Source organism: Coregonus clupeaformis, chromosome 30 (assembly GCF_020615455.1).
Source record: "Coregonus clupeaformis isolate EN_2021a chromosome 30, ASM2061545v1, whole genome shotgun sequence".
Taxonomy (NCBI): Eukaryota; Metazoa; Chordata; class Actinopteri; order Salmoniformes; family Salmonidae; genus Coregonus; species Coregonus clupeaformis.
In genome coordinates this window covers 4,592,703-4,616,140 of record NC_059221.1, presented here as the reverse complement: position 1 = coordinate 4,616,140, position 23,438 = coordinate 4,592,703, and the positions used below count along the sequence as shown (strand labels likewise).

At 43.9% G+C, this 23,438-nt stretch overlaps 1 protein-coding gene across 1 annotated transcript; it reads right to left on the bottom strand.

Moving 5' to 3' along the window:
- Positions 1-21: 21 nt before the first annotated feature.
- Positions 22-23,110, bottom strand: LOC121545940 (chloride transport protein 6). The gene is made up of 22 exons (XM_041856872.2): positions 22,900-23,110; positions 22,026-22,085; positions 21,793-21,858; positions 21,482-21,547; positions 21,191-21,257; positions 20,924-21,030; positions 20,380-20,506; positions 20,008-20,134; positions 19,785-19,917; positions 19,558-19,671; positions 19,239-19,405; positions 18,897-19,017; positions 18,333-18,465; positions 17,733-17,886; positions 8,412-8,568; positions 8,193-8,299; positions 7,651-7,837; positions 6,855-7,018; positions 6,427-6,583; positions 5,340-5,447; positions 1,655-1,780; positions 22-844 (listed from the first exon to the last, which is right to left on the bottom strand). The coding sequence occupies exons 1-22, from the start codon at positions 23,035-23,037 to the stop codon at positions 764-766; spliced, it is 2,667 nt and encodes an 888-aa protein (XP_041712806.2). The 5' UTR covers positions 23,038-23,110; the 3' UTR covers positions 22-763.
- Between the last annotated feature and the right edge of the window lie 328 nt (positions 23,111-23,438).

The following is a 23,438-nucleotide window of genomic DNA, read 5'->3' as shown; positions in this document are numbered from 1 at the left end:
CCCCCCCAAAAATCCATTTTAATTCCAGGTTGTAAGGCAACAAAATAGTAAAAATGCCAAGGGGGGTGAATACATTCACAAGCCACTGTATTGGTCCACACCCTCTGCTCAAAACTAAAACTAACAAACCTTGGTTGATTCTATCCAGTCTTGACATACACCATATTATATTCCTCCATATTCCTCTGTGCTTTCAAACACATAACATAGTATTGCTGCCTGAATATTTGTGAGAATAACGTCCTCTGTTAAGCTTAACATATGCGAGTGCAATTATGTATTTTTGTGTTAATGTAGCTCAACACATATGCCTTGATTAGAAATGGTCCATAATATGACATCTTGATAACACTGCAGGGAAAGCCTACTTTAATCGAAACCCTGGCGGCACAGTGAAATGTTTTTAGTGCAAATATATAGTATAATACATTTAAATACACAGAGAATGTAACAAAATTAAAATGTACAGTCAGAAGTCAAAAGAAAAGTGTTACAGTGATAAAGATGATAAAGCGTTGGTCTGTTGGTAAAGCGTGGACACTTGGGACATGGGGGGAATGTCTTGGGCTGTAGAGGCTCCGTAGCAGACAAAAGTCATCCTTTAACCTCTCGTTACAGAGGTGTGTGCCCATTGTGTCGTACTGAGTGTGTGAATGTGTGGGGGAATCGATAAGACATGGAAAAGTATGGTACATGTCGAGTTGAAGGAGGGATTGCAAGATGTAGGCGGCTCTTGACGGCTTTATTGACTGGACTCTGGAGCTCAAATCGTGACGTAGTGCTGTCTGAGTTTCCCCAAGAGGAACTCGTGGGTTAAATTGTGTCTTGTGATTATTCCCACAATCTGAAAGAGAAGGTACAGGGAGCGACATCATGGAGCAAATTGCTTCCTCCACTCTAGAAAGACTCAAAAATATTGAATTAGCTACAGTAGTTAGCTACTGAGCAATTTATCTGCTTAGTGCTTCTAAGCAAAAGCAAATTATATCTTATTTTGACAGTTTGACAGTAAAAATAAGTGGCATTAGTCCCTTGAAGCTGCATGTCTGTCAGAGTGTTGATTATTCATGCAGGTTTAGAATGGAACAATATGGACCTTTAATACATACTGCATCAAGTACATAAAATGAGTATTTTGACAGGGCCAGTTTTTATGTTATTAAAATGTCACCATTAATAAGCATTAAGGCTATAGTGGCCAACACCGCTTGGTGTGTCAGTCTTTATGATGGACAGACAGAGACATGTTGTAATTTGAAACAGTTCTTATTATAATTCCACATCTGGGAATTATTGAATCCTAAGAAAACTGACTGAAACAGGGAGGGACTACCTGAACTTGTCAATAAGAAATGTTCATTTTCCATTTCCGTTGCAAACAGTTTTGCTACGGCGTGCCCTAATGCAGTGTTTTTTAATCCTGGTCCTGGGGACGCAAAGGGGTGGACATTTTTGTTTTTGCCCTAGCACTACACACCTGATTCTACTAATCAAAAGTTTGATGAGTTGATTAGTGGAATCAGGTGTGTAGCACTAGGGCAAAAACAAAGGACCAGGAATTTAGAAACACTGCCCTACTGAATATGACCCAGGCCACAGAGAGGAAACAGAAAGTTAAGGAGTGGGAATTTTAACCCCTTATGGTGCGACTCACCTCTCCTACTGCGTTGACCACAGGCAGGTGTCGAAGTCCCATGGTCCTGAACAGGTTAAACACTTGGGACACGTGTGTGTTTGGGGACACCGTGTAGGGGGAAGGGTTCATGTACGAGGTGACGTCCTGAAAGTGAAAGAAGATTATCACTTACTATCACAAACATGTAACCAGGTAGTAACAACAAATAGCCTCAACACTTTTGAGGTAAATTGTTCCTTTTAGGTGACAAAGCATTTTTGGCACTGTACTGACTTCATTAAGAGATGTGTAAGTGCAGCAGTATCTGTAGATGTGTGACTGGGTTGTACCACTATCACGTAGGGCTCTAAAGTGCGACCAATTTGGTGTTACCTATTTTGCTGTGGGACCTGGAATTTTTATTTGGGAGCACTGTGCTACCCCTCAAAAAATAATTTAAAAAAAATATATAATAACAATAATTGTTACAATGATAACGCTCCCTGTACCATTGTTTCCCGAGCTCAGATTCGTTAGCGTCATGCTTGCACCGCTAATACAGCGGAAACTGCTTGTTTACAACTCAAACAGTTGTATAGATCTGACACATATTCCAGGTGCAATGTTCTTTCTTCCTGTCACGGATGGGGTGCATTTTTTTCTTCATAAACCATGTAGCGGGCCGTTCTAAAACTACTAGCAGGCCACATTTGTTTTACACCTTGTTCAGTCATGTAGCTAGCTAGCTAACAACCTGGTAACTTTACCAGTATATCCAAACATGTATTTGTATCAATATTTTAGATTTTAAAAATAAACAGACTTATTTACAGGGTTATACATTAGTTTCTAGAGCACAACATGTGCTTCAGAAGTAGCTATATTTCATATAGGCCAGGGGTATGCAACTACACTGAACAAAAATCTAAACATAACATGCAACAATTTCAAAGACTTTACTGAGTTAAAGTTCATAAATCAGTCAATTGAAATAAATTAATTAGGCCCTAATCTATGGATTCCACATGACTGGGAATACAGAGATGCATATGTTGGTCACAGCTACACTACATGGTCAAAAGTATGTGGACACCTGCTCATCAAACATCTCATTCCAAAAATATGGAGTTTGGCCCCCCTTTGCTACTATAACAGCCTCCACTCTTCTGGGAAGGCTTTCCACGAGATGTTGGAACATTGCTGCGGGGACTTGCTTCCATTCAGCCACAAGAGCATTAGTGAGGTCGGGCAATGATGTTAAGCGATTAGGCCTGGCTAGCAGTCGGCGTTCCAATTCAGCCCAAAGGCGTTCGAGGGTGTTGAGCTCAGGGCTCTGTGCAGGCCAGTCAAGTTCTTCCACACCGATCTCGACAAACCATTTCTGTATGGACCTGGCTTTGTGCACGGTGGCATTGTCATGCTGAAACAGGAAAGTGCCTTCCCCAAACTGTTGCCACAAAGTTGGAAGCACAGAATCGTCTAGAATGTCATTGTATGCTGTAGCGTTAAGATTTCCCTTCACTGGAACTAAGGGGCCTCCACCAAACTTTACAGTTGGTACTATGCATTGGGGCAGGTAGCGTTCTCCTGGCATCCGCCAGATGGTGAAACGTGATTCATCACTCCAGACAACGTGTTTCCACTGCACCAGAGTCCAATGGCGGTGAGCTTTACACCACTCCAGCCGACGCTTGGCATTGTGCATGGTGATCTAAGGCTTGTGTGCGGCTGCTCTGCCATGGAAACCCATTTCATGAAGCTCCCGATGAACAGTTCTTGTGCGGACGTTGCTTCCAGAGGCAGTTTGGAACTCGGTAGTGAGTGATGCAACCGAGGACAGAAGACTTTTACGCGCTACGCGCTTCAGCACTCGGCAGTCCAGTTCTGTGAGCTTGTGTGGCCTACCACTTCGCGGCTGAAACGATCTTGCTCCTAGACGTTTCCACTTCAAAATAACAGCACTTACAGTTGACCGGGGCAGCTCTAGCAGGGCAGAAATATGACGAACTGACTTGTTGGAACGGTGACATCCTATGACGGTGCCACGTTGAAAGTCACTGAGCTCCTTAGTACAGGCCATTCTACTGTCAATGTAGATTACATGGCTATGTGCTCGATTTTATACACCTATCAGCAACGGGTGTGGCTGAAATAGCCGAATCCACTAATTTGAAGGCTGTTGATTGTGGCCTGTGGAATGTTGTCCCACTCCTCTTCAATGTCTGTGCGAAGTTGCTGGATATTGGCTGGAACTGTAACACGCTGTCGTACACGTCGATCCAGTGCTTCCCAAACTCAATGGGTGACATCTCTGGTGAGTATGCAGGCCATGGAAGAACTGGGACATTTTCAGCTTCCAGGAATTGTGTACAGATCCTTGCGACATAGGCCCATGCATTATCATGCTGAAACATGAGGTGAAGGTGATGGTGACGGATGAATGGCACGACAATGGGCCTCAGGATCTCGTCACGGTATCTCTGTACAATTGTGTTCGTTGTCCGTAGCTTATGCATGCCCATACCATAACCCCCACCGCCACCAAGGGCCACTCTGTTCACAACGTAAAAAAATTCCTCTGTAGAGATTGGAGAACCTTCCAGAAGGACAACCATCTCTGCAGCACTCCACCAATCAGGCCTTTATGGTAGAGTGGCCAGAAGGAAGCCACTCCTCAGTAAAAGGTACATGACAGCCCACTTGTAGTTTGCCTAAAAGCACCTAATAGACTCTCAGACCATGACAAACAAGATTCTCTGGTCTGATGAAACCAAGATTGAACTCTTTGGCCTGAATGCCAACTTCACGTCTGGAAGAAACCAGGCACCGCTCATCACCTGGCCAATACCATCCCTACGATGAAGCATGGTGGTGGCAGCGTCATGCTGTTGGGATGTTTTTTAGCGGCAGGGACTGGGAGACTAGTCAGGATCGAGGGAAAAATGAACGGAGCAAAGTACAGAGAGATCCTTGATGAAAACCTGCTCCAGAGCCCTCAGGACCGCAGACTGGGGCAAAGTCCGGTCACTGGCTGGGCCACTCAAGGACATTTAGAGACTTGTCCCGAAGTCACTGTCCTGTCCTTCCAACAGGACAGTGACCCTAAGCACACAGCCAAGACAACGCAGGAGTGGCTTCGGGACAAGTCTCTAAATGTCCTTGAGTGGCCCAGCCAGTGCCCGGACTTCAACCCGATCAAACATCTCTGGAGAAACCTGACAGAGCTTAAGAGGATCTGCAGAGAAGAAATGGGAGAAACTCCCCAAATACAGGTGTGCCAAGCTTGTAGCGTCATACCCAAGAAGACTAGAGGCTGTAATCGCTTGCAAAGGTGCTTCAACAAAGTACTGAGTAAAGGGTCTGAATACTTATGTAAATGTTATATTTCCGTTTTCTATTTTTAATACATTTGCTAAAATTTCTAGAAACCTGTTTTTGCTTTGTCATTATGGGGTATTGTGTTTAGATTGATAAGGAAAAATAAATACACATTCATCAATTTTAGAATAAGGCTGTAATGTAACTAAATGTGGAAAAGTCAAGGGGTCTGAATACTTGCCGAATGCACTGTAGGTTATATCTCAATCTATTTTTAAAAATCGTATTTTCTGCTGCTCATAAATCTTATGTTGTGCTCCTAACTTTTTAAAGTTGGGAGCACCAGGGGAGCACCCTGATTGTAAGTGCAGCAGTAGCTGTAGATGTGTGATGAACTGGGTCGTACCACTATCATGCGGGGATTGAGAAGGGTCAAGTCTAGGTCGTGGATGTCTGGGAAACGGGGGTAGTCCTCCGTCATCTCAGCATACGACAGTCTCGGCTGCATGGCACTCTATGTGGACACAGACAGACAAATAAAAAGGTGCACAGACATACACAGACGACAACATGTGTAGAAACACTCTCTCCTACACACACTGACTAACTCCTGGGTCGTATTCATTAGTGCACAGAACACAGTAGCAAAACGTTTTGCAACGGAGAACGAAAACGAGAGTTCAGGTAGTTCCTTCATGTTTCAGTCCGTTTTATTCCATTTGTTGCCTAATGAATACGATGTGCAAGTGACATCGTCCTACGTCATACTTCCGGATCCTGTCCCCTAATCTTTTGATTGGGCTTGACGATTATATCATAGAATTAGTGAAAATCCGGTCATTTAAGATACAGATAAAATTATATTTGTGTTTGTGGATTAACTTACTTCTGCCAGATGCCTTTTATGAAGTTGTTGCGCTCAAGACCCTTGTGCTACGTTTTTCCCATTGAATACCATTCAAAAAGGTTACAAAAGTTCAAAAACTACAAGGCTACTTCCTGGAAAATGACACGTCACTTTCATACCTCATACTAGGGCTGGGAATTGCTAGGGACCTCACGATACGATATTATCACAATACTTAGGTGCGATTCTTTATGTACCACGATTCTATATGTATTGCGATTTGATACTGCAAAAGATTCTATATGTATTGCGATTTGATACTGCAATTTTATTGTGATTCGATGTTCAAACAACTGGCTCACTACAGGTCTTACTACAGAGGCATGAGAAAACAAGTTTTAATAAGTCATAGAAATAAAATCGCTGATGGATAACAAACTATAGGATGAAAAATTCCGGAGTTTTGGCACAAGTACAGCCGATTAGCACTAGCTAACATTGACTCCACATTAAATATTAGATTCTCTTTGAGTCAGAGAATCGAATGCAAAAATAATATTGCGATGCTCTCCTGTATCGATATTTTCCCCCCATCACTAATGAATACGACCCTGTTGTCCAGTGGGTTGGGAGTTGGGCCACTGACCGACTGGTTCTCTGCGTAGCAGACACCGCGGATCAGCAGGTTGACCAGCTGAGAGCGCAGGATGATGCCGTGGAAGGTCAGAGGTCGGAAGCGCTCCTCCATGGTCCACTCTTCGCTAGGGGACTGGTCTGGGTACAGGTTAGGGTAGGGCACATGTCTAGAAACATACATAGTCACAGACGCGTTAGAACAGCATTCTCTCCAAATAGAAACACCGGACTGACTCATTTGTGAATATATCGATTACAATGTGTGCAATGTTTATTAATAGTTAATTTCAGAAGAATGAGGGATGCAAAATCCAAATTTGACCCAAGTCAAAGTTACAGGGGATAGGATGGTTACATGGTTGGTGATGTAAAAAATGGGATGTGGCCAACTCAGGTGTGAGAATTAAAGGTGTGCGTATGTGTGTGTGTGGGGCTCACCTCCTCTCCAGCATCTGCTGCAGCATGTCCTGGCCCTCCTCCATAGCGGGCACCACGGCCGCCAGCTGCTCGTCACACACGTTGCGCAGCTCACTGGACGGGTATGACTTCATGGACTGGCAGCGCCGCCGCTGCTCCCCGGCCCGCGTCAGCACGCTCGCTTTCTGAGGAGGAGGTGGGGGGAGAAGGCAGGGTTCCACACAGACTGTCTGTGCATTCCTGTTCCCTACATTCCCTAATGTAATTACTGACACTGCCCTAACATAGAAATAGATGTGATTTACACAGCCTTTTTATCAACAACAATACTACAAGGAGGGGCGGAAGGAAGGATAGACACCATTTTCCAATTATTGGAAACACGGCCGAATTAAGTGGCCTATATCGATATCCCTAGCCCATGCATTATACAGTATAACAGGGCTCTGACTACCCCTGGTGGCAGTTCATGGTAATGCAAGGGCACCTTCAGCAGAGGTGTATTCATTTGTCGCAGACTGTAGCAAAACGTTTGGCCTGATGCTCCAAACTCAAAACGTTTGGTAACGAAAACGAGAGTTTCTATTGGACAAATCCAGGTAGGTCCCTCCCAGTTTCGTTACGTTTGCTTCCTTTTGGTTCCTAGAGTAAACAGGCGAAACGTTTCGCTACGATCTGCAACTAATGCATACACCCCAGGACACAAATGTTAAGACAGAAATAGGTAAAGTAGAACAAACATCTCTGATGTGTAGAATAAAGAATCACGTGAGTTCTATTTATGACATTTCTATCTGCACGTTGCCCTGGCTCCTACCTTGAAGCGGATGTTGTTGCTGATGAGGATGTTGCCCTTCATGAACTCGTGCTCGTTGTCCCTATTCTCGGTGACCACGGGGAAGGCATGGTAGACGGTGGTGCGCAGGATGCTCACCAGGGACTGGATGCGCGTGTGGGGGTATACGTACGTCAGGTTGGGCTCCATGATGTCACTGGCAGTCAGTCTGGGGGATAAACAAGGGACACATATGTACCAGGGTTAGGGTCAGTCAATTCAGGAAGTAAAATTCAAATTCAATCATTGAAAAATGGGAATCTATTTTCAAGGTCTTGCCAAGAAACTGAAAAGGAGAAGCAATTCTTTTCCATATTTTTTTTCTTCTTCATGAATTTAGTTCAAATTCGAATTGAACCCATCAGCAGACTACACAGTTGGTTAAAGTTTGAAAAGGGCCACATATATACAGAATATGTGTGTATACTGAAGAGAAATGTGTTAGTTGTAAGTTGGTTTGGATACAAGGGTCTGTTTAATGACCACTGATCTTTATTATCATAAATGTAGTATTATTTGCTTACTTGTCCATCTCCACCTCTGTCTCCCACTCCAGCAGTGGCACTCCTCTCAGATGAATGTGGATGTCATAGATGCCCTTATTGAAGAAATCCCCCGTCCACTTGGCCACCTGAGCATACGCACACACACACACACACACACACACAATCCTGTAAGTACCAACACTGATGCAAGTGTACTAAATTGTGAATGTAAGTTCAAATCAATGAGGTGTACTTTACCATGAGGGTTATCATAATGGGCAAGCCGTAGGTGATCTCATTGGTCGATTCGATGAGAATGACAGTCAGGCTGATGGTCATCCGGACCACACCTCCCAGGAAGGCAGCTGCTCCAATCAGAGCAAAGGTCCCAGAATAGATGTCCATCCCCAGGTTGCTGTGGCAAAAGGACAGCCAAAGGAACCAATCAGGAAAAGCAGGATCAGTCGAAACAGTAAGTGTCAACATTAGCAACATTTGGAAAGGTTTTGTCAAAGGATGGGGGAGAAATCTCAACTTGACTTTCTAAAAGCGGTCAGTTTGATTTCGATATCTAAGGAAAGACTCTCAGGCTTAATAATAGAATTGTCCGCTCAAACTGCATTATTTTCTCATTCCTAAGACCACAACGAATCTATGAACTAACAACTGTAAATCAACATATTTATCATGTTTTGATAAGACAGTTTGCATTGTCTTTCAACAGGTGGCATTACACTCACACAAGTCACGCTATCTGAAGTGAGACAATGAACTGGCACCTACAGTCCAAAACGCCAAGAGAAACTAAAATTTTAGCTAGGTTAACGATCTAACACTTGCATTACAAGGGCCCCAGTGTGGCACATGAAAGCAGTCATTACTTGCAGTTGAGTGGAACCCAGGAACTCAAAAGGCCTGAGTCTGACAAAGCAGAGTACGGAGGACAAGTGGGTCAAAGAGTGAGAGGAAAAACTCAGAGAGTGAGAAGCGCTGAGAGAAAGTGCCCAATCAGCAGATTCCCTCTCAGAGGCTATGTCAACTTTAAAAAGTAGCTTTGTTAGCATTATTTCACTTTCTAAGAGATACAAACTCCATGGGAAGTTACACTGCAGCTACACTTTATATATAAAGTACTTTGCTGCTGGGAAAGTAGTTGAGAGATTTCCAAACCAACAGATTTCAAATCATATAAACCAGAGCCATATACAGTGCCTTCAGAAAGTATTCATACCCCTTGACTTATTCCACATTTTTTGTGTTGCAGCCTGAATTCAAAATAGATCTACACACAATACCCCATAATGACAAAGTGAAAATTAGTTTTTAGAAATTTATTGAAAATGAAATACAGAAATATCTAATTCACAAATATTCAGACCCCTTTGCTATGACACTCCAAATTGAGCTCAGGTGCATTCAATTTCCTTTGAAATTTCTATATAAGGTTCCACATTTGACAGCGCATGTCAGAGCAGAAACTATACCATGAAATCCAAGGAACTGTCCGTAGATCTCTGAGATAGAACTGTGATGAAGCATACAGTGAGGGAAAAAAGTATTTGATCCCCTGCTGATTTTGTACGTTTGCCCACTGACAAAGACATGATCAGTCTATAATTTTAATGTTAGGTTTATTTGAACAGTGAGAGACAGAATAACAACAACAAAATCCAGAAAAACGCATGTCAAAAATGTTATAAATTGATTTGCATTTTAATGAGGGAAATAATTATTTGACCCCTCTGCAAAACATGACTTAGTACTTGGTGGCAAAACCCTTGTTGGCAATCACAGAGGTCAGATGTTTCTTGTAGTTGGCCACCAGGTTTGCACACATCTCAGGAGGGATTTTGTTCCACTCCTCTTTGCAGATATTCTCCAAGTCATTAAGGTTTCGAGGCTAACGTTTGGCAACTCTAAACCTCAGCTCCCTCCACAGATGTTCTATGGGATTAAGGTCTGGAGACTGACTAGGCCACGCCAGGACCTTAATGTGCTTCTTTTTGAGCCACTCCTTTGTTGCCTTGGCCGTGTGTTTTGGGTCATTGTCATGCTGGAATACCCATCCACGACCCATTTTCAATGCCCTGGCTGAGGGAATGAGGTTCTCACCCAAGATTTGACGGTACATGGCGCCGTCCATCGTCCCTTTGATGCGGTGAAGTTGTCCTGTCCCCTTAGCAGAAAAACACCCCCAAAGCATAATGTTTCCACCTCCATGCTTGACGGTGGGGATGGTGTTCTTGGGGTCATAGGCAGCATTCCTCCTCCTCCAAACACGGCGAGTTGAGTTGATGCCAAAGAGCTCCATTTCGGTCTCATCTGACCACAACACTTTCATCCAGTTCTCCTCTGAATCATTCAGATGTTCATTGGCAAACTTCAGACGGGCCTGTATATGTGCTTTCTTGAGCAGGGGGACCTTGCGGGCGCTGCAGGATTTAAGTCCTTCACGGCGTAGTGTGTTACCAATTGTTTTCTTGGTGACTATGGTCCCAGCTGCCTTGAGATCATTGACAAGATCCTCCCGTGTAGTTCTGGGCTGATTCCTCACCGTTCTCATGATCATTGCAACTCCACGAGGTGAGATCTTGCATGGAGCCCCAGGCCGAGGGAGATTGACAGTTATTTTGTGTTTCTTCCATTTGCAAATAATCGCACCAACTGTGGTCCTCTGTAGCTCAGCTGGTAGAGCACGGCGCTTGTAACGCCAAGGTAGTGGGTTCGATCCCCGGGACCACCCATACACAAAAATGTATGCACGCATGACTGTAAGTCGCTTTGGATAAAAGCGTCTGCTAAATGGCATATTATTATTATTATTATTATTATTGTCACCTTCTCACCAAGCTGCTTAGCGATGGTCTTGTAGCCCATTCCAGCCTTGTGTAGGTCTACAATCTTGTCCCTGACATCCTTGGAGAGCTCTTTGGTCTTGGCCATGGTGGAGAGTTTGGAATCTGATTGATTGATTGCTTCTGTGGACAGGTGTCTTTTATACAGGTAACAAATTGAGATTAGGAGCACTCCCTTTAAGAGTGTGCTCCTAATCTCAGCTCGCTACCTGTATAAAAGACACCTGGGAGCCAGAACTCTTTCTGATTGAGAGGGGGTCAAATACTTATTTCCCTCATTAAAATGGAAATCAATTTATAACATTTCTGACATACGTTTTTCTGGATTTTTTTGTTGTTATTCTGTCTCTCACAGTACTTTTTTCCCTCACTGTATATCTGTGAAAGGGTATAAAACAACTTCTAGAGTGTTAAACATTCCAAGTGCACAGTGGTCTCAATCAATGGAAAATAGAACAAATATGGAACTACCCAGACTATGCCTAGAGCTGGCCGTTCGACCAAACTGAGCAACCGGGCAAGAAGGACCTTGAGATGGGGAGGGGCTTTAGCGGGGGAATTAGTGGAGAACAATTGGAAGGTTACTTAGTAGCAATGCAAATATCATGGTACAGCTATATGGACAGTCAATCGCTATGGCATTTTATATTGGTAAATTTACATACAGTGCTATGAAAAAGTATTTGCCCCCTTTCAAATTTTCTCTACTTTTGCATATTTGTGATACTGAATGTTATCAGATCTTCAACCAAAACCTAATATTAGATAAAGGGAACATAAGTGAACAAATAATTTCATAAACAAAGTTATGCAACACCCAATTCCCCTGTGTGAAAAAGTAATTGCCCCCTTACACTCAATAACTGGTTGTGCCACCTTTAGCTGCAATGACTCCAACCAAATGTTTCCTGTAGTTGTTGATCAGTCTCTCACGTCGCTGTGGAGGAATTTTGGCCTACTCTTCCATGCAGAACTGCTTTAACTCAGTGACGTATGGGTTTTCAAGCATGAACTGCTCGTTTCAAGTCCTGCCACAACATCTCAATTGGGATTAGGTCTGGACTTTGACTAGACCATTCCAAAACTTCCAATTTGTTGCTTTTTAGCAATTTTCATGTAGACTTGATTGTGTGTTTTGGATCATTGTCTTGCTGCATGACCCAGCTGCGCTTCAGCTTCAGCTCACAGACGGATGGTCTGACATTCTCCTGTAGAATTCTCTGATACAGAGCAGAATTCATGGTTCCTTCTATTAAGGCAAGTCGTCCAGGTCCTGAGGCAGCAAAGCATCCCCAAACTATCACACCACCACCATGCTTGACCTTTGGTATGATGTTCTTACTGTGGAATGCAGTGTTTGGTTTTCGCGAGGGGAGGATGGATGGGGCCATGTATCGCGAGATCTTGGCCAACAACCTCCTTCCCTCAGTAAGAGCATTGAAGATGGGTCGTGGCTGGGTCTTCCAGCATGACAACGACCCGAAACACACAGCCAGGGCAACTAAGGAGTGGCTCCGTAAGAAGCATCTCAAGTCCTGGAGTGGCCTAACCAGTCTCCAGACCTGAACCCAATAGAAAATCTTTGGAGGGAGCTGAAAGTCCGTATTGCCCAGCGACAGCCCCGAAACCTAAAAAAAAATAATATAATAAAGGATCTTGGTCAGGGAGGTGACCAAGAACACAATGACCACTGACAGAACTACAGAATTCCTTGGCTGAGATGGGAGAACCTGTCAGAATGACAAATGTCTCTACAGCACTTCACCAATCTGGGCTTTATGGGAGAGTGGCCAGACGGAAGCCACTCCTGAGAAAAAGGCACATGACAGCACGCCTGGAGTTTTCAAAAAGGCACGTGAAAGACAGAGCATAAGGCAAAAATATTCTGTGGTCTGATGAGACAAAAATGTTACTCTTTGGCCTGAATGCAAAGAGCTATGTCTGGAGAAAACCAGTCATAGCTCATCACCTGTCTAACACCATCCCTACCGTGAAGCATTGTGGTGGCAGCATCATGTTATGGGGATGCTTTTCAGCGGGAGGGACTGGGAGACTGGTAAGGATAGAGGGAACAAACAAATCCTTGATGAGAACCTGCTACAGAGGGCAAACGACCTTAGACTGGGGCAAAGATGTATGTTCCAACAGGACAATGACCCAAAGCATACAGCCAAAGCAACGCTGGAATGGCTTCAGAACAAGAATGTGAAAGTCCTTGAGTGGCCCAGCTAAAGCCCATACTTGAATCCCATTGAAAATCTGTGGAAAGACTTGAAGATTGCTGTTCACCGCTGCTCCCCATGTAACTTAACAGAGCTTGAGAAAATCTGCAATGAAAAATGGGAGAAAATCCCCCAAACCAGATCTGCAAAACTGATACAGACATACCCAAGACGACTCAAAACTGTAATCGCCGCCAAAGGTGCTTCTACGCAGGAGTGTGAATACTTATGTAAATTAAATATTTCATTTTCACTTCGTCATTATGGGGTATTGTGTGTAGATGGGTGAGAAAAAAAATATATATATATAACACAAAATATGGGTCAAGGGGTATGAATACTTTCTGAAGGCACTGTAGCTGCCTTCGGAAAGTATTCAGACCCCTTGACTTTTTCCACATTGTTACATTACAGTCTTATTCTAAAATGGATTATATAAATAAAAAATCCTCAGCAATCTACACACAATACCCCATAATGACAAAGCGAAAACAGGTTTAGAAATGTTTGCTAACTTATTAAAAATAAAAAACAGAAATACCTTATTTACATAAATATTCAGACCCTTTGCTATGAGACTCCTAATTGAGCTCAGGTGCATCCTGTTTCCATTGATCATCCTTGAGATGTTTCTACAACTTGATTGGAGTCCACCTGTGGTAAATTCAATTGATTGGACATGATTTGGAAAGGCACACAGTTGACAGTGCATGTCAGAGCAAAAACCAAGCCATGCGGTCGAAGGAATTGTCCGTAGAGCTCCGAAACAGGATTGTGTCAAGGCACAGATATGGGGAAGGGTACCAAAAAATTTCTGCAGCATTGAAGGTCCCCAAGAACACAGTGACAGAAGGGCCTCGTTCAGGGCCGTGACCAAGAACCCGATGGTCACTGACAGAGCTCTAGAGTTCCTCTGTGGAGATGGGCGAACCTTCCAGAAGGACAACCATCTCTGCAGCACTCCACCAATCAGGCCTTTATGGTAGAGTGGCCAGACGGAAGCCGCTCCTCAGTAAAAGGCACGACAGCCCGCTTGAAGTTTGCCAAAAGGCACCTAAAGACTCTCAGACCATGAGAAACAAGATTGAATTCTATGGCCTGAATGCCAAGCGTCACGTATGGAGGAAACCTGGCACCATCCCTACGGTGAAGCATGGTGGTGGCAGAATCATGCTTTGGGGATGTTTTTCAGCGGCAGGGACTGGGAAACTAGCCAGGATCGAGGGAAAGATGAATGGAGCAAAGTAAAGAGAGATAATTGATGAAAACCTGCTCCAGAGCGCTCAGGACCGCAGACTGGGGCAAAGGTTCACCTTCCATCAGGACAACGACCCTAAGCACACAGCAAAGACAACGCAGGAGGGGCTTCGGGACAAGTCTCAATGTCCTTGAGTGGCCCAGCCAGAGCCCAGACTTGAACTCGATCTAACATCTCTGGAGGGACCTGAAAATAGCTGTGCAGCAACGCTCCCATCCAACCTGACAGAGCTTGAGAGGATCTGCAGAGAAGAATGGGAGAAACTCCCCAACCAGTAATCAGAGGGATTTTTGCCCATTCCTCCTTACAGAACTCAGACAATTGAGTGAGGTTTGAGGGGTGTCTGGCATGAACTGCCTGCTTCAGGTCCTGCCACAGCATCTCGATAGGAGGAGACTTTGACTTGGCCAATCCAAAACACAAATCTTCTTTCTCCCGAGCCATTATTTGGTAGATTTGCTTGAATGCTTTGGGTTGCTGTCTTGTTGGAAGACCGATTTTCGGCCCAGCTTTAGCTCCTTGACTGATGGCCTGACGTTCTGTTCAAGAATCTCCTGGTATACCTCAGAATTCATGGTTCCCTTAATGATGTGGAGTCGTCCAGGTCCAGAGGAAAAGCAGCCCCAGATCTTGACATTCCCACCACCACGCTTGACTGTTGGGATAAGGTTATTTTTGTGGTAGGAAGTGTTTGGTTTACCATACCGGTGTTGACTGTGACCAAAAAGGTGAATTTTGGACTCATCGGTCCAGAGAATGGACTTCCAGAAACCTTCAGGTTTGTCCACGTTTGTCCAGGTGGTCTCTGGCAAAGTTAAGACAGGCAGTTTGGTTCTTTTTTGACAGCAGAGGCTTCTTCCTAGCAACCCTCCCATGAATGGCATTTCGATTCAGTGTTCTTCTTATTGTTGATTTTATAGCCTTCCCCAGACAGATGTGGTCTCACTACCCTCGTCCTGATGTCCTCTGAGATCTCCTTTCCTCTCGCCATGGTGTGCTTTGCATTCACCTGGATGGGCAACACCAAACTGACCAGGTTTCTTATCTCTATTTATCAGTCCCGCCCAAACTCTTTCCTAACGATCTCTCCTTTGATTGGTTCATTTGGTAGCTAATTATTTACCCACCTGATTCTACTTACCTACTTGATTTAACCAATGCAACTTGGGGTTCACTTATTTTTGCACCTGCACCAATTCCTTTTTAAATTTTGTTTTTCTACTACAAGCATGATTTCCTCTACACCAACATATGCTATTGGTAAATATAAACCTGTTATGTCAGATCAAAAAGACTGGTTCTGATTAAATTAAGATTTCATGGTAAAAACTTACTAAATCTGTAATTGCACAAGGGGTTCACTTACTTTCAAGCAGCACTGTATATAAACTCAGGAAAAAAAGAAACGTCCCTTTTTCAGGACCCTGTCTTTCAAAGATAATTTGTAAAAATCCAAATAACTTCACAGATCTTCATTGTAAAGGGTTTAAACACTGTTTCCCATGCTTGTTCAATGAACCATAAACAATTAATGAACACACACCTATGGAACGGTCGTTAAGAAACTAACAGCTTACAGACGGTAGGCAATTAAGGTCACAGTTATGAAAACTTAGGACACAAGAGAGGCCTTTCTACTGACTCTGAAAAACACCAAAAGAAAGATGCCCAGGGTCCCTGCTCATCTGCGTGAACGTGCCATAGGCATGCTGCAAGGAGGCATGAGGACTGCAGATGTGGCCAGGGCAATTATTGCAATGTCCATACTGTGAGATGCCTAAGACAGCGCTACAGGAAGACAGGACGAACAGATGATCGTCCTCGCAGTGGCAGACCACGTGTAACAACACCTGCACAGGATTGGTACATCCGAACATCACACTTGCGGGACAGGTATAGGATGGCAACAACTGCCCGAGTTACATCAGGAACGCACAATCCCTCCATCAGTGCTCAGACTGTCCGCAATAGGCTGAGAGAGGCTGGACTGAGGGATTGTAGGCCTGTTGTAAGGCAGGTCCTCACCAGACATCACAGGCAACAACGTTAACTATGGGCACAAACCCACCGTCGCTGGACCAGACAGGACTGGCAAAAAGTGCTCTTCACTGATGAGTCACGGTTTTGTCTCACCAGGGGTGATGATCGGATTCGGGTTTATCGTCGAAGGAATGAGCGCTACACCGAGGCCTGTACTCTGGAGCGGGATCAATTTGGAGGTGGAGGGTCCGTCATGGTCTGGGGCGGTGTGTCACAGCATCATCGGACTGAGCTTGTTGTCATTGCAGGCAATCTCAACGCTGTGCGTTACAGGGAATACATCCTCCTCCCTCATGTGGTACCCTTCCTGCAGGCTCATCCTGACATGACCCTCCAGCATGACAATGCCACCAGCCATACTGCTCGTTCTGTGCGTGATTTCCTGCAAGACAGGAATGTCAGTGTTCTGCCATGGCCAGCGAAGAGCCCGGATCTCAATCCCATTGAGCACGTCTGGGACCTGTTGGATCGGAGGGTGAGGGCTAGGGCCAGAAATGTCCGGGAACTTGCAGGTGCCTTGGTGGAAGAGTGGGGTAACATCTCACAACAAGAACTGGCTAATCTGGTGCAGTCCATGAGGAGGAGATGCACTACAGTACTTAATGCAGCTGGTGGCCACACCAGATACTGACTGTTACTTTTGATTTTGACCCACCCTTTGTTCAGGGACACATTATTCAATTTCTGTTAGTCACATGTCTGTGGAACTTGTTCAGTTTATGTCTCTGTTGTTGAATCTTGTTATGTTCATACAAATATGTTAAGTTTGCTGAAAATAAACCCAGTTTATATCTACAGTACCAGTCAAAAGTCTGGACACACCTACTCATTCCAGGATTTATTTTTACTATTTTCTACATTGTAGAAATAACACACATGGAATCATGTAGTAACCAAACATTTTAAACAAATCAAAATATATTTTATATTTGAGATTCTTCAAAGTAGCCACCATTTGCCTTGATGACAGCTTTGAATGAATGACTCTGATATACACCATTACCATTCCTGGACATTTTGTTTTGAGACAGCTTACGTATTTGAGTACTGACTATGAGAACGTTGGCATTTCTGGAAAAATAATTATAACAAGAACGTCGACCTAACAATTTGCGTACATTAGAATATGCCTAACATTTTGAGAACATTTGATTATGAGAACGTTGGCCTAACATTGAGAACATTATCAAAACGTTGGTCTTACATTTTGAGGAGGTTGGCCACCAGGCGTCCGAAAGCGGCACCACAGAGCAGCGAGGGCACAAAGAGGCCGCTGGGCACCGACACGCCGTACGTCCAGCATGCCAACAGGAAGTACAACACAAAGAACACCATCAGTGTCACAGGGCTGAACGTACCTACAGAGACAGACAGGAAACACAGGAAATCACACAGTAAGGCTGCGTTTACACAGGCAGTCCAACTCTGATCTTTCTTCCACTAATTGGTCTTTTGACCAATCACATCAGATCTTTTTCAGAGCTGGCCACAGAGGTGTTCATTATGTTCTGTTTAATGATTGACTAAAGTGTAGCCATTACCATAACACTAACATGTATTCCGGTGTGTATGTGTATAGGGAGTGAGACTAGTGGCCATGTTCAAAGAAAACACAGATTAAGCCTAGTCCTGGAACTAAGAAGTGCTTTACATATTATTAATATACACAGATTATTAATTGAGCATGCTGTTTAGTACAGGCATGGGATCAGTTTTGCCCTTAAAATCAGGTGGGAGCCTGTCCATAATCTTATTCATCATTATTTAAAAGGCTAATATGATCCTAGAACAGCCCTTGTCTCACCGTCCTGGTGGAAGAGCTGGTGGATGGCCACCTCCTGAGGGTTGAAGAACAGAGTGGCCATGTCGTTGTACGTCTTGTTGGGGCAGAAGAACTGGCGGATGGTAGAGTTGATGACGTCTTCGTTGAGGGACACCTAGATAAAGCACCATATCACATATTTTACCATTGTAACAAAACCATTGGATGTGAGTATGTTTCTAACTTTAGTTACATGTATGCACTGTATACATGATGTCTGTCCGATGTGGGACGCGTTCAAAATGTGAAACTCCACTTCTGAAGGACTTGCGTGTACACTAGACTAGAGAGGCCTGGGGAAACAGTTTTGGAATAGAATGTCAATGCCACTTCACTTTATTCAACTCAGGCGGCCAATCAGAGAGGTCAGAGAGGCAATAGAAAACGTTTTAAGGATGGCTTTAGTATGAATATAGGTTGTTTTATGGGCTTGTTATGTTTCAATATGCTTTTCGTGCATATTGATTACGACGTCGTTTTACGGCTGTTCTTATCTTATTTATATATGCTTCACTTTTTTATAAAGTTGAGCTTTGCCAAACGTACCTGAGCTGTAGTGTTGTTGTTGGTGATTGTGGAGGCCAAGTCGCGACATTCACCCAACGTCATGGATGCCACGAAGATCACCACCGTGGTCACCATGGCGACCAGCAAACTCTCTAGAACCCTAGCCAGGGACCAGACAAAGAACATGAGATGAAACACAAATCACTGTAAACACTTTGAGAAATATGCCTTTCCACTTTGATGGGGAAGTTAAATATATTGATAATTTGAAACAAACATTTTCAATATGTTAATTTGAAACAAAGCATTGCAGCAACGCAACTTTCACTACAATGAAGTGTATATGTATGTGTGTGTGTACATATCTCTCCTAGCAGGTACCTGACAAACTTGGCCTTGGGGTGGACGTGTCTCATGCGGTACTTGGCCAGCCTCTTGTTGATGCAGTTAAAGAAGGCCCCCAGCAGCCCTCCCACCACCCCCATCAGGACAAAGAAGGCCAGGTCCACCGCCGTCCACAGGTGGCACTTCTTATCCCCGTCTGAACACTGTGGGAGAGGGATGGACACCCATGGAGATATAGAACTCAAGTTGCTAAATATTTATATGCACACACAGACCCACATACACAAACACTCTACGCACACCTCCACAACATGAAAAACCGTGAATGTGAATAAGTGGGAATGAGTGCTTGTACCTTGAACTCTCCAAAGTTGAGCAGGCCGGGGAGCTGGAACGAGCCCCATTTGTTGTAGTTGATCCCTGAGCGGAAGAAGTTGAGGGTGAACGTAGCCGACATGGAGCAGAAGAGCTGGGGGGGTAGACAGGAAGAGAGTGGTACCTCAGACCAGGCTGACTGACAATGACAGAAAAACAGCCTGCGTGTGTTTGCATGCGTGTCTCTGTCTGTGACCTTTGACCTACCACTTTCCAGGTGAGTGCCTGGTTCCAGAACGAGGAGCCCTCCTCCAGGCTGAAGAGGGTGCCCCCTATTGGTGCCCCAAATGCAGCCGCCACCCCAGCCGCCGCCCCCGCCGACACAAAGTCCCGCTTGTCCCTGAAATCAAGATAAATCTCTGTGCTTAAACTTACAATGATGAACTACTGCACTATTAGAACTTCAGAGTAGTAGAGTGTGCTACTGTACCTGTCACTGCGGAAGTAGGGGAAGTCAAAGTTGATCTTTTTGAAAGTGATGCTCTGAAACTGAGGGAGTCCGGCTCCCACGATGGCTCCACTGTGGATCATTGGGCCCTCCTTCCCCACAAACAGACCTGAGGGATCAAACACTTAGAGGCGGAACAGACGCATTGCCACTGGATTCCTTTCAGTTAAATCCTATAATGTTTGCATCTGTTGGAAAGTCAGGGGTCGTATTCATTAGTGCACACTGTAGCAAAATGTTTTGAAACGGAAAGCGAAAGAACTATTGGACAAGTTCAGGTAGTCCCTTTCTGTTTCAGTTTTCTTCTGTTTGGTGCCTAGTGAATACGACCTTGTTCCATCTATTTTGTAGTACCTCCGGCTACGGTGAAGAGGACTCCGATAGCCTTGCAGAGTAAAGTCCGTAGCCGGACTATTCCAGGTATTTTCACTCCGTTCAGGTAGCTCTTGATCTCAGGGATTCCCGAGCCTGCAGCTACAGGCTAAAGAACACACGACAGGGACGTTCAGTAGGAGTTGGGACAATTCTGATATGATACCACCAGACAAGCAAAGAAAACCAAAATAACTATCCAACAGGTGTAAAGAAGCGGTTTTGATAATAAACCGTCAAAGCGTATTGTCAAAGGGATTATGAGCATGCTCATTACTTCTGAAAATGAGGGTATGGTCAGTACAGGCAGGTAGGCAGTACAGTAGACTCCTGACAAGTGCACTTCAGATAAGCGCAAACTCCATTGAAGTGCAAAGGAGTCCCTTTTTAATTGCTCCTGATAACTGCACACCATCGCGACAGTCCCAAGCGACAGTCAGGAGTCGACTTTAATAGCATAACAATAGCATGTAAGGACATAATAGCATGTTAGGACATGTTAGGTATTTGTGTAGAGCGGCTTTACCTCGATGAGGACCAACATACTGGCGATGAAGATGAAGGTCATGTTGAAGGCCAGCAGCTCAAGAAGCGACAGAGCCAGGCAGCCTTTCTCACTGCACTCCTCCACAGCTAGCACACACTGGCTAAGGAAAAGCACTGTCTGCCACACAACACCTCACTGCTCTCAACTAATACAATATGTTGATTTTCAATGTTCAACATCAGAAAGACATTATCAATTAGGGATAGACGTTTTTGAGTGAAATATTCCATCTTCAAAAAAAGATACATTTTCCCACCAAGTTGAATTTGAGCTGAGTGAAAAGGCGTACAAAAAAGTCCACAAAAACACCCACCTGAAACAAAAGACAATGGTGTTAATAAGAGTTTAATTTGCATTTTTTTCAAAGCATGCAGACATTTGTTAGAAGCACCTGCACATCATCCATACCTTCGTCATACATTATTTCCAGAGAATGTACAAAGGGCCATTGTTTAATCGCTAACATACCAGTATGTAAGTCAACCAAAAATCTGAATGTCTGATTTTACATGCAGCATAGAACATGATTGCACTTACCAGGCCTACTGAAACTCCAATGGCAAACACCAGCATCCACCTCACAGCTTCATACTTTTTGGCTCTCTAATATGTGATAGAAGAACCCATGTTAGAAGAGATGGAAGTATAGACAGAACAATTGCAATATGCAGTTTGTGGAAATGAAAATGTGATTTTCAGAGGCTGTAAAAAAACAAAAAACAAAAGGCATTCTAGTGTAGTTGGTGGTCTCACCACATACTTAATGACTTAGTAACAACTTTGTAACTAACTCAAAATGTAGCCCTATTTATCACAATACCAACACCACAGTTCATTTCTTAGTATACCTTATTGTTCATCCCCTCCAGAACCTCGACATATGGTTCATTGATGCACCTGTCATAATCCAGGCTCTGCCAAAAGATAGAGAACCATTGGGAGAGGAGTCAGTGTGTGTTCCATTGAATTTATTCTGTAGTTTATAGTCAAGAGCTACACTGATTCTCATTTGGGTGTGTCTGTTTTCCCTTCATTCATATGGAGTTAGACATCTTGATCTGCTTCAAGGGGATTTTCTCACCTCATAATCTTTCCTTGGAAGGATCTCATCCTCTTCATCTTGAGTTTCCCCAAGAATAGTCTGGAAATGAGAAGAATGTGACACTGCCATTGTGCATGAAGAATAAAAAAAACAACGACACAAAACGACTCTCAGCCTGACAAATAAGGTTGTGCAGTGCACCTTTCCAGTCGTCATTAAAAGATAGCTGGCACTTGCTACACCTAGTACTATATGACACACAATAACCCCAACAAAAGAGCAAGCCGTTGGCTGAAGTTTTTTCCTGAGTCATCATGCAAGGCTGTGAATAGCTTGAGGGAAATAAATAGCTAGATGCTAGCTCTCTTTCAACATACACTTCCTCGACAATTAATGCCTCCTTGTCAAACAGTCCAATATGGTGTTTGACAAGAGCCTCTATTAAACAATGCACATCATGCATAAATAAATGGCATAGGTCGTGCTTGGCAAGTATCAAGCCAGTGTCACAGATAAAACAAGGAGGGTTCGTTATAAAAAATATTTGCTAGCGTAGTGCCAGTGGCTACTAGTTAGCATATTAGTTGCTCACCACTGTCAGCTAGCTGTCATGTTGTTAGTTTGACTCACAGTACACATTTCCCCAAAACATTTATTTAGCCTATATTGCTACCCGAGAGCTATATACTGTAACATAGTCGAACTCAATATTTATTTATTTATCAAATTATTGCGCAATATAGTTAGCTAGCTAAGTTAGCATTGAGAGATGTCCATACATCAAAACAGAACAGGGTGGAGCTTTCTCCAGCCAGGGTGAAGTCAGGACACAAGCTCAGTTTTCCTTGGACAACTCACACACAATCTTTTGCACATTGAGGCAATTCTACACATTATGCGAATTCTCTCTTACCAGTTCCTCGGGTGTTCGGGTCTCTTCATCCGTGCAGCAGCAGTGACAACATAAGCAATTCCCACAGCACGCCATCTTCGTTGTTGCCTCTTCAGCACCACCACTTCCCACATTGGCCGTGTTCGAGAGGATCCGCATGGATCATGGGTAAATTGTGACTGACTGATCTACAAATCATAGTGAGTCGCAATTTATGCTGCAAGGTGACTTGGGGCGGCAGGTAGCTTAGTGGGTAAGAGCGTTGTGCCAGTAACCGAAAGGTTGCTGGTTCTAATCCCAGAGCCGACTAGGGGAAAAATCTGTCGATGTGCCCTTAAGCAAGGCACTTAACCCTAATTGCTCCTGTAAGTCGCTCTGGATAAGAGCGTCTGCTAAATGACTAAAATGTAAATGTTGTAGAACAGTCAGTCAGCAGTCGTATTGATGCTCTCGAACACGGCCAATGTCATGTGACGAACAAAGACGCGGTAGTTTACGCAAAAGTATCAAAACTGGGTGTAATTTATGCATGTGTGATACTTGTTCTTCTTAATAAAACA